Source organism: Solanum dulcamara, chromosome 2, assembly GCF_947179165.1.
Source record: "Solanum dulcamara chromosome 2, daSolDulc1.2, whole genome shotgun sequence".
Taxonomy (NCBI): Eukaryota; Viridiplantae; Streptophyta; class Magnoliopsida; order Solanales; family Solanaceae; genus Solanum; species Solanum dulcamara.
In genome coordinates, this window is record NC_077238.1 from 1,017,838 (window position 1) to 1,030,101 (window position 12,264).

Below are 12,264 nucleotides of genomic sequence, written 5' to 3' on the forward strand. Positions count from 1 at the left end.
CGTCCTTCCTCTGCCGGGCTCTTTCCGTCTAGTTTTGTATGTTTTTTGATGAGATAATGTTCAAAAACATACTTGAAATATCATGTTTTTGTGAGTTTCTTACCTGAATTGTTGGGTGTTTCCTTTTCCTACCTAATAGTTGAGGTTTGCTTTGATAAAATAATCCCACATGATAGTTAAGGTGTGTTTTGATAAATAATTTGTGAGACTTCTGGTAGGTATTTCATGAAAACCTGATATTTCAGGTGTGTTTTGACCATTAACTCTTTTTTGATTCGGTAACTTGTCAAGATTACAGATACTATTAGGTCTTGTTAGTGAAATGTCATTTCCTAGTCAATTACACAGGCTATGCTGATTATGATTACCTTTCTGTTCCGCTGTGTTCATAGTTTCTTGATGATGGTGGTGTCAACGGCAACTTATGCATCCATGAGAGAGGTACTATAACATAAAATCTCGTAAGTAGGGTCTAGGAAGGATTGAGTTTACACAAATTTAACCTCTACTTATGAGGTGGAGAAATTATTTTCGAAAGGACCCTTTCTATGAGGTGAATATAGAATTTGGAGTTACTATGTTTATTGCACCAATCAATCTTGTCGCAATTGTTGTTGATACACTACATTTTCGTGTTGATCCAAGTCTAAGGTATGTTTGGTCCTTTTTTTTCCATGTGTTTTCACGCATTGAATCGATCGACATAGACTCATTCCAATCTTTAAGAAAGAGATTGACGATTTCCCCTTATAGACGTAAGCAAAACAAGTTTTCATAAGTGATATTTTAATTGATTAGCTTCTTCCTAACCTCCAACACACCCTCACCACCTAGCCTCCATTTCCCACCACCATCGTTCTAATTACGGTCATACCCATAATTTGTGGCAAAACAAGATTTTCATTAAGGAGATTAAATATATAAATAAGTAAAGAACCAAGAAGCCAATGAATGCAACATCTACTATATATTTATGACAATAATTTACCATGTGTTATACAATGTTATTGGGTTCGGACGATCCCTTTTATGCTCCCGAACTCCGCCCCTACTCATAGTATTTACCTTAGATTAAACATAAATATTTTTAAAATAATATTTTCTTATTTATTTAACTTACTGAACATCAAAAAATTATAAATAAGAAAATCATTTATTTTTTAAAAATAACATTTCTCTTTCCTATAAACACCCTATGTCTTATCTTTCTTGATGTATCACATCAACCAAATGAACACATTTTATCCCATTTATTAGCCCCTAGAAAATTGATCATACATAAAGAAAACATGAGGAAACTTCCTAATTTATCTATAACTAGTCACATAATATATATGTTATATTTTGCCAAGTGGAAGAAATCTAATAATTCAATTATTGAAGAAATTTAGCTGCAGTTTTTTTGGGGGGGTTTGGTTAGCTGCAATTATATTCATGTCAATTGTGATGATAAAGATAATGTCCCAACTTATCGAAGACACGCAACTTCATGATATCCAGAGAGTGACAAGTCCTTGTGTTACATTGCTCTTATTATTAAAACGTTGTTTATTTTTAATTTGGGGTGAATATATAGAATTCCTTCCCTCTTAATCAAAGATCTTGATTTAAGCTTTTTGTATATATAATCAAAGTGCACATATATCATTTAAGTCATATTCATTGTGCGTAAAAAATTACAAGTCTACCAACTTCGCTATATAGTATCTGACAAAGCCTAAATTCAGACAAAATGTCGAAAGTTTCAGTCATATGCAGGTAGACATGCAATTTTTTTACCATGAAGTTGTTCTAAAGTGGTAGACGTGCAAACATTTTAAAGATTGGATACATGTTAAATGACGGTATACAAATAATATATTCCATGAAATATTAAAGAAATCCTGATAGTTGATAGTAGAGGAAGCATTTTCCTCTTAATTGAACCTTAGGTGATACGAATTGGAATAAATTTGAGACTCAATACGAATATCAAACACGAAAACACAAAATGAATTTGTGATAACGAATGTTCCCCGTATGGTGATGATAGATGTTAGTTCTTTGAAATGTACATCTTTTCTACTTAATTTGTAACCAACATTAATGGTGATAACGAATTTTAGTTTTTTTTTATAAAAAAAATAAATACACTAGAGGTCCCATTAGCTATCAAATATTTAGTCACGGCACGTTTCGAATTTAACGATCCCTTAGAGGTAAAAATATAGATTCATTGACCTTATACGGTTTCGAAAAAATCTAGTTGATTGAATTCTTTTTTTTTAGGTTCAAAGAAGACGTCTCCAAATTAAAAAGTTTCATATAAAAGAAAAGTAAGGAGGAAGCCAAAGAGAGAGGTACACTAGTAGAATTGTTATAGCAAATCAGTCTAATAAATAAGACGTGTGTTATTTAATCGCCTATGATACTAAGATCAATAGATTCAAAATGTGAACCAATTTATATGAGATCATGGCGCATAAACCCTTTATTTTCATTTATCAATAAAGCCCTGACTACTCACTCTTAATAATGTCGTTTTCTTTTTTTTGTCAAATCCTTCTTTTATTTATTTATATGATGAGTTGGGTAGGTTACTTTAGAGAAAGTAGAAGAGAAATTTGGGCAAGTCAAAGTTTAAAGCTCATGAATTAATGGAGTAGGGACTCCCCCCGGGCCCTCAAAGAATATATATATATATATATATATATATATATATATATATATATATATATATATATATATATATATATATATATATCCGAATCAACTTATGCACACTTCAAATAGTTTCATAAAGTATTTGTTATTTGATTATCTTTATCAACAAACACAAGTGAGATGCTTTTGTCTGTAGTTAGATCAGAATATCATACATTGATTAATTAAAGAGAGATTTTTTTAAAGAAAAAACAAAAGATTTGAACGGAAAAAACTCTGCCCAACATTTTTGCCTTTAAGAGTCATGTAATCTTTCAACACTATTACAAATAAAGATTTTTCTCACCGTGAATTAATGGAAAATTTGTATCATAAAACATGATTTTCCACTCATTTCCCATTGAATCACCTCATTTGAAAAACACATGATGAGATATAAATCCTCACCCATCTCAACTCGGCACGTATATTTCTAGGCTCTCACAGTTTTGATAAATACTGGAAAGCTTCCTTATTTATCCGAGTGAAAACATTACTATTCTTTCTTTTCTCACCAATTCAATTAGAAATAGCTACAAAACATTTTTCAGTTGAAAAATAGTGTTTTTTTAAAATAGTATAAGGCTTCACATTGTCTTTTCCTTTCCAAATAACTATTGTAGCATGTAAGTTAGTCACACTGAATTTTTTTCAACCATAAATCACCAACCACTATAGAAACGTGCAAGAAAAAGACGGCATGTCATATATCATAAGGTAAACTAACTTGCCACATTTTGTATTCCCATCAATGTGTTCATATACATAGTTGAACTTTAACTGACTGTACAAAGATTTCTAACTAATCCACAACCTTGAAACACTTCTAATAGGAAACTTGAATTTTTTTTCCTTTTTAGCCTTTTTGTTTTTCCTTTTTTGATATTTCTTCAATCTACACAATCTGAAAAACCAACTGCATTACGCGAATTCGTAGTCATCCGTCCTCTCTGCAGCAAATTTTACGCAGCAGGACGCTGTAGTAATAATAGAGTAAATGAGAACTAACATACATCTAGTACTTTCAAGGGGCGATGACGATGGGAGGTTGATGTGAGAGTATCACGGGGTCAGATTCTTCATCAGACGAGGAGATGGGCAGAATAGCCTGTGTTATGAAGGATGAAAAAGTTAACTCGGGTAAGGGGTGGAATGGGGGAGAAATGTAAGAGGAATACATGGTAGTTAAACTCACCTGCTGGCGTTGGCGACGGTGGCAAGAGGTCACTGCTTTCATTATGATGTATATAGGCAGAATAATGCCGGTAATTCTCAGCAGTAGTAGCTGTGTGCAAAGGGTAATAAGTAAGAACACAATCTAAAAGAACAATGTGATTCCCATTTTCTCTAGTTCAGTACCTTACCATGACCAACGGGAACGAATAGTCCTCGGCTTGATTCACTATGATGGGAAGAGTGTGCCGTAAAACCAGAAGCAGCATAAACTGTTAAAAAAAAAAAGGAACAAAAAGACAGAATTAAATTGCTGCACTTAAATTTAGAAATTGTCTAAACAGGATAGCCCGCAGTGACGGATCACAGTTGCTTATATTACTGTTTGTACATAATTATAATAATATGTTCAACCCTCTTCAACTTCTTTTTGTGTTTACTTCTTCATATTGTGAACCTATTTTTTTTGTGTGTGTGAGAGAGAGAGAGAGAGATTACAATCATCGCGACTGAACGACAACACATCATGCTTCTCGATGTAGAGACCGCATAGTCATCATCATAGTCGTCAGAGTTGATGAAATCACGATCAGTTGAAACGACTGCTATCAGGCGAGGGTTATTCAAGTCTCTTCTAACAATTCCCCAGTTCCCCCTGAGTAAAGCACAACACAAGGTAAGAGAAAAGCAATATGGGATATGGATCAGCCTAATCAATTTCCTAAAAATAGCAACAAGCAAGACAAAGGTACCTAAAATTCATTGGGATGCCTCCAAGTCGAAAAATAGGGGGAGGTGCCGTATAACCAGGCCTAAAAGGCTGTAACCAAAATGGTCAATATTAACTGAAGAATTAAGCACATGAAGAAAAGGTTGCTTTGGTATAAACTCAATTCTAGTGTGCAAGTTACATAAAGTAAACATAGAAAAGTTACCCACCTGATGGCATATCTCACAAATGGTATCACCCTTCTCGTTACACCACCTTTGCACACATCTTCGATGTGCATACTGAAAGAAAACCAATCACAACCATGAAGAAGTTGCAGAACACATTATGAGTTAACGATAAAATAAAAATGTTAGTATAAAGAATTCGGGACACGTGGGAACTAGGTAGAAGAGTCTCAAGTTTGAAGTTAAAAAGACATGTCAACAAGTATTGTGCGAGCATCACAGAAGAATCAGACATTAACAGAGCACTTTGAAAAAGTACTTAAGTGAAACTCTCCCTGAGCAAAGGTCTCTTTATACCCCTCCCCAGATTTTTCTTCCACTCAAAAGCATATTCTGGCAAGACAAGTGGTCAAGTTTAAGAAGTCTCGCAAATGAAAGAAACTACTCCGCACCGGAAAAATTGCAGCAGAACATAGGACAATTTGGTAAAATAAGAAAACTGAATAAACAGGCAGGAATATATCTAGCCAACAATAGCAAAAAATGCAGCAACATCACCAATCATCTCTAATTAAGTAAATATGTGCCTACAACTACTTAAAGTACATAGTAGCGTCAGTATGCTCCTTCTTGTTTTTTACTTGCTCCACATTATAGGAGCCTTGAAACCGCACAGCTTCTTCTCCAGCTCACCGTGGTCCAGCCCGAGAAAAGGTAGAGGGATGATGTTAAAGCATGTTCAACATCATCCATGTCACAAAAAACAATTATATGAAGAGGACCTATAGGTAGCACTCAGGATCTTGAGCATGATGTAAAACACTCTAGTGCTTAGCTAGTATGTCGCAGTAATAAACTGTCACCAGAAAACAATCACAAAATTGAGCCTAAACTTGCAAGTTTAAGTTATTAACATAACAAGAGGACGTTGATCAGAAGGAACAAAAAGTTGCACGAACACAATCCCAAAACGTCCTTGTAACAATATTAACAAATTCTTTTCTTATTCAGACATGTCATTAGACAGAACCAGTTCCTCACTGGAAATCACAAGTGCTCGTGGAAACAAGCAACCCAATTGCACACCAATTTTTCAGTAGTAGGAAGACAAAAAAGCAACAGAGAATACTCAATAGGCATAAGTGCACAACTCATAATTTGATTTTTAAGCATATAAAAAACTTCTAACGACATAAACCAGCTCCAATAACAGAAAAATTAGAACACCGATAGATAGCATAAAACAGAAATTACACCTCAATTTCAAGCAAATAGGCTTCGACTATATGAATCCCCACTGTACATGTCGCTCCGTTTAAGCACATCTCAGTCCAATACAGATAGCATATTGTATATGAAAAGAAAGGAAGTAATAGTAAGTTAGTAACAAAGCTCAACAAACCTTCAAGCTACCACAGCAAGAGCAAGGAACTTCCATATTTGAATCTATATCTTCATCTTGGCATATCCTGCATTCAACCATCTTTCTAGGACTCAATAGAGGATCAGAATCCTGGGAAGTGCAATCAGTTACCGAGGTATTCGTTATGGATGATGCTAGCTGTTTCTGGTTTCTGCTTTCAATTGCAGCCTCCAAAGTTGATTCAGTTAGCAACCGATCCACCAGAAACACAAAATGATCTCCCATTCTTATGTAACTAATATCAACTAAAAACCACTTTTTAATTATTTTTTTTTGATGTAACAGAGACAGTGATGCCTTAAACAATCAGCTTTCCACCAGAAATGCCTGAAAATAGAAAATAACAGCATACAAGTTGCCTTAGACCATAAAAGTTGTTTCAATCAGAATTATCAAAACACCAGCCAATTATACAAAAAGTAAAAATGTAATAAAGTCATAAAGGCATAAAACAAAATTGGCAAAATTTCCAACTACAAAACTTCACCATAAAAAAAAAGCACAAGGTTTGAAATAAAGGACAGATAACTTTAATTCAAAAAGGGCATGACAAATTTGAATCAAGGACCAAATAAGGGCTTGCATCAAGAACCTTCCTAAGAAAAAGAAAAAACAACCAACAAAATCCAAGAAAAGTATCAAAACCTAGCAAAAACAGAAAGAACCATGCAAATAACAACAAAGGGTATCAAAAAAGATTGAAAGATGAGAACCCCAGATTGCAAAAACTGATCTTTAGAATAAATTTCAAGCAAAAACAGAAAGTACCATGCAAATAACAACAAAGAGTATCAAAAAAGATTGAAACTTGACAACCCCAAATGACAAAAAGCTCACTTTTTGAATAAATTTCAAGCTATTAACACACAAACATTAAAAAAGAAAAAATACCCAGATGCCAAAAAGTGATCTTTGATATGAATACAAAGCTATAACACAACAAACATGAAGAAAAATTTAGAGAATTTAAGGGAATATACTGAGAAAAAGAGACTTACAAGAAGGGGATCGGATATCTACAAGCTAAGAAAGCTTCTTTTTTTTTGCTAATCTTAAAAAAGATCTCTCTTTTAGAATGAAGCAAGAGATTGAGTGTCAATGTTTGTTTAAGCACTCAAAAATTTCAAAGAATCAAATGAGAATACAGTAACTAAAGGATATTTATAGTCTCATATAATGAAGCTTTTTCCTATAGATCAAGAATTTAATTTTGAAAAAAAAAAGTCCAAGTTTTTATATTAAATAAATAAAATAATGAACAGTATCTTTTCAGGTTTCGAGCCATTCAAAACGTGTCCTCCTCCCCTTTGTTTCTCTTTCATGTTGATCATCATTTTTTTTATAAATTTCAAATTTGGAAACAATCCTATACATGAGCTTTCCTAGAGATAGGGAAACACAGATAAAAAAGTTACTCATTTAGTTATCATTTAAAATTTGAACATAAAAAATATGAAATTAAAAAAATATATATTAAAATTATTTTAATTTTTTTTTGAATAATTTGGAGTGAAAATGATGAAAATAAAAATTGAATTTTGAAAAAGAAAAAGTTGAATTCTGAATAATTATAAAAGTTTTATATCCAAATAGTTTCTCAGAATACTATTCCAAAAAGAAAAAAAAAGAAAAATATTCATGTTCAAACGAAACGAGCACTTAAATTATATACATGAACAATATAATTATTATTTTTATATTGATTAGTCTGACTTTATTAATGCTTGCAACAAGTTATTATTTTTCTTTTAGGTTGCAATATCACTATAAGTGAATTCAGAATTTATTTTGCGATTAGTTGTAACTTAGTTGTGTAAAATAATTAACATCGGAATTCACAATTAATTATTTATAGATATTTACTTAAAAATTAATATATAATATTATTTAAATAAAAATTAATAAGTTTACGTGAATTCTTAATCAATCATCTAGAATCGCCTTTAATATCATGTTTGATTTTAAGAAAATAACCTATTATTATAGGTCAAATTTATTTAATAATAAAGTGATATATACGTTATCGTTATCATTATCGTTGTGTTAAACTTAAACTCTTACAAAAATAACAGAAACAAGAATATTGATTTGTTTAGTATAGTATAAGACTAATCAATGAATGATGAGTTCATTAAATAACGAAGTTGAAATAATTTCTCTTTTTTCCAGTTTCAAAACCTATAATTAATGTAACTCATCTACTAATAATAGTTTCATTAATTGAGTTAAATTATATGAAAAGTTCTTTTTTTCTCTCAAAATAAATTTCTGAGACTGTTTTGTAAATGAGGATTTTTAAAATATCTAATTTAATAATGAGTGGAATTAAAAGACGATAAAACAAACATGAAAAAAAAGAGCTTTGGAATGAAAATCATATGATAGTACATGTCACTTTCATTTATTTTCTTGGTTGAGATAATGCATGCAAATTTTATTTCCCAAAGTTTATTGGTCAAAGTTTGGAGTCACGTCATATTAATTAAAAATTAAAATAATGAAATATTTATCTTTTTTTCATATCGATGTTTGTTTTACATTTATTCATTACTCATGAAATAGAGAATTTGAAACTAAAAAACTGATTTATGGAGTAATGACATGAAGTTGAAATGATCTCCATTTTTCAGTTTCAAAATGTATGATTAATGCGACTCATCCCCTAATAATAGTTCATTAATGTAGTGATTAATACATATAAATCATACCTTGATTGAATTAATTAAATAGTATATGAAAAGTTCTTCTTTTCCAAATAAATTTTAAAGACTGTTTTGTAATAAAGATTTTTGCAATAACTAATTTTTTACTTCATCCAGATTTATTTACTTTTACTTGTTATGTTTCGTTTCTCGAGAGTTAGACTAATGGGTGTTGACTAATGTTTTAAGTTGATTTGAAGAATTGCAACTTGTATGAGTAGCATTTTTTGTACAGTTTTTATACATTTGAATTATAATTATAACATATTGGATTAATCTAATTCTATATAGCTCCAAAGACTAATCAAATTGACTTATGAAAAGTGACACGTAATAAGTAAAAAGGACCGAGAGAATATCAATGAATTCATCATGGCAGTTCAAATGATAAAAAAGCATGTAATCTAGATTTTTACAAGCATTTACGAGTTTTAAAGTGTCTGTCAACTATTAAAAAAATTTGGAAAATGAAAATCACACGATGAGGCATGTCATTTTCATTTCTTTTATTCAGTTGAGATAATGCATGCAAATTCTATTTCCCATGTTAAGTACTTTCTTCCTTTTTACATAAAGTTTAAAATGTTATGCCAACTACATTGGGTTAAGGTTTTGGGATCGAAATGTTGATACAAAAATCATGTTAAGGAGTGCTTCATTTTAAATGACCTTTACATAGAACGAATTCGAATTAGTTGAAGGTTCAATGTGCATAAGCGAAGAGATCATAATTTGTATTATGAGTTCGAAATTTTAGTCATTTTAAGTTACTGAATTTTATATATACATTTAATAGATTTTGAGACAAATATAAAGTTTGAATCAAAGTTATTGATGCACTCGCCCAAACTCATAATCAAAAGTCTAAGTCTACTCCTAGCAGACATCGAACATCGAGCTGGAAAACATCTCTTTTGAGTAGAATTAATATGACGCATATACAAGTAAATCACATTTGGTTTATTGTATTTGTATTTTAATAAACTGAAAATGACTTGATGACATATATGTATCTCTAGGTTCAAACTATACGATTCAAACGTCTTCTTTACTTTTTAAAACTTTGTACTATATCAAAATCAATCAAACAAATTGAAAAAAAAAAATAATAAATTCGTCACTAAATAGATACATAGACTGTAGCTTATAACATAACTTTTAATAATTCATTATTAGATATAATTAACGATAAGTTTTTGTTAATTAAGATAAAAATTGTTCGTCGCTAATTTTTTATTTATTAATAATATATGAAAAGACTTCCTATAGCATTTCCATATATAGTTGACAACCCATATATTAATTAAGAAAACACGTTGAAACTCTTCTATTGCAAGTCTACTTTAAAAAGTGCATTATCCTCTTTGGATAATAATCTTTTTTATTTATAAATAATTAGGGCAATAATAATCTAATAAAAGTTTGATCACTTTTTAGCAAGTTGATTAATTATTTGAACAATGTATATGCTACCTACATATATACGGGAGAAATTTTAGTTTCTATACTATTATTTTACATTAATTTGGCTTAGCTACTACTGATTGAAGGAAGATTAAGTATTTGATTTATAATAAAAATTAAAAGAGAATAAAAACATATTATCTTTGAATGTACTTTAATTTAGAGTATATTTTAGCCGTCAATGAATGAAGTTGAAATGATAATATGAGACTAGAGTTTAAATCACACAGAGAACCAAAAAATATTAAATGATATAAGTCTTGATGTGATTTAAGTTACATGATACTTGTACTAATCATAAATACAAGACACCAATATTGATGAGAGGCTAGTGTTTAATACTTAATAATTTGTACCTATTGAATGGATTTCTTATGATAAATATAAAATTTGAATTAAATATATTGAATAAATGAATAACACGTATATTTAAAAATATGAACTTGGTAATTAATTATATTTAAAATTAATTATTAAAGCCAAATTATGGAAGAATGTTGATGATTTTTTTAAAAAAATTTTCAGAAATGAGGGCTTTGACTAATATATTAGTGTTTGGTTCTTCTAGAAAGGCAGAAATTTAACCCATACATGTACCAATTTGATTAGTTGGCTAACTTTTGTGGTATTATTTGTTATTTATCCAGCGTATAAAATGATTTGAGCAAGAAAATAGAAAATAAAATAAGTATTTATTAACTTTAAAGTCAGTTCTTTCATTGGTTTGGTTGGTAACCTTCCCAAACCAATAAGGAACCTTCAAATTATATCTCATGCATGAAGTCAACTTCATCATGCTTCCCTCATTTTATTTTGTTTTTTGAGTATATTGTTAATCTCCCATTTCTCTATGTACTCGTGTAGAGACAGATTCATAATTTGAAATACATATATTTATTTAACGATCATTTAGAGCTTTTGATGGGGATTTCATATTAGATATCTTTGACAAGCATATTTATGAGGGATTATTTTGGAAATAGATTTTCGTCGGGAGAATTTCTAACAAATATATTTTTGAGAAATTTTGATAAAAATATTCAAAAACTTTGATTTTTTTAATGATGTAACATTAATAAGTAGGTCTACAGTAAAAAAAATTATAGATGTTTTTATTAAATATCTTTATATATGTATTTATAATATGAGTAAAAATTATCAAGTTCACGTAAATTCATAAGTTACAAGGTAGATAAATTTATATCCACCCCTCCAAAGTGGATTAATTAGTTCAAATTTGTCCAAGCTAAAAGAAAGTCTCAATTCATTATTTAAAGTTGAGTGGAATAATTTCCGAATAATAGTGCTTTAAATTATTAATCGTTGAAATTAGCCTATCAAATTATAAGATAATGTTAGTTCAACATGTTCTAGATTTGGTCCTTCAAATAATTAATTAATTAAATTCGAAGAATGATCGTTTCAATCACTTTTAAGGCCTATCAATTTTTATACATCTTTGAATTGACCAATTAAATTTCTTAAATTTTCTTCTATTCATTCTTTTTCTCTTTTCCTTTAAAAATTATTTTTTGGAGTAAAATAAAATGAGGGAAGGCATTTGGTAAACCAACCTCTCTAGAAATGGAAACAAAAAAAATAAAGAATTTTGACATTTAAAAGGAAAAAAACACTTTGTAAGATCATGAAAGAAAATCAGCTACATCACTACAAAAAGATAGAAATTAGCGATGAAAAAATTATTTCAGCACTATAAAAATCTTTCGTCAATCCTATTTAACGACAAATTATTACAATTCTTATTGGCTACAACTTATTCAGCAACGAATTTCTTTACTAATTTATTTTTTATCTTTTAAAAAACAAATCAGGTGTTGTTGACCAACTAGTTTAGGCCATTTTGGTATGCATGTAGTTGCATGCAAGAATCTTAGGAGTCATAATCCTAACAATAAAAATAAT

General features: G+C 30.0%; 1 protein-coding gene across 2 annotated transcripts; it reads right to left on the reverse strand.

Annotated features, from left to right (window-relative positions):
* Positions 1-3,365: 3,365 nt before the first annotated feature.
* Positions 3,366-7,307, reverse strand: LOC129879884 (uncharacterized). Of its 2 annotated transcripts, none has more exons than XM_055953613.1 (8): positions 7,174-7,307; positions 6,155-6,502; positions 4,795-4,866; positions 4,608-4,675; positions 4,354-4,510; positions 4,047-4,127; positions 3,878-3,967; positions 3,366-3,790 (listed from the first exon to the last, which is right to left on the reverse strand). In XM_055953613.1, the coding sequence occupies exons 2-8, from the start codon at positions 6,398-6,400 to the stop codon at positions 3,707-3,709; spliced, it is 798 nt and encodes a 265-aa protein (XP_055809588.1). In that variant the 5' UTR covers positions 6,401-6,502; positions 7,174-7,307; the 3' UTR covers positions 3,366-3,706. The 2 variants fall into 2 exon arrangements, with proteins under 2 accessions (XP_055809588.1, XP_055809589.1); XM_055953614.1 differs by lacking the exon at positions 7,174-7,307 and adding an exon at positions 7,067-7,131.
* Positions 7,308-12,264: the final 4,957 nt, after the last annotated feature.

Excerpts from the sequence above, each read along its gene's own strand:
- LOC129879884 (XM_055953613.1), bottom strand. The coding sequence starts at position 6,400 with ATGGGAGATCATTTTGTGTTTCTGGTGGATCGGTTGCTAACTGAATCA. Across the intron at positions 4,511-4,607 it reads GGCATCCCAATGAATTTTAG|GGGGAACTGGGGAATTGTTA; the intron begins GTACCTTTGTCT and ends TGCTTTACTCAG. Across the intron at positions 3,791-3,877 it reads ACCGTCGCCAACGCCAGCAG|GCTATTCTGCCCATCTCCTC; the intron begins GTGAGTTTAACT and ends TTCATAACACAG.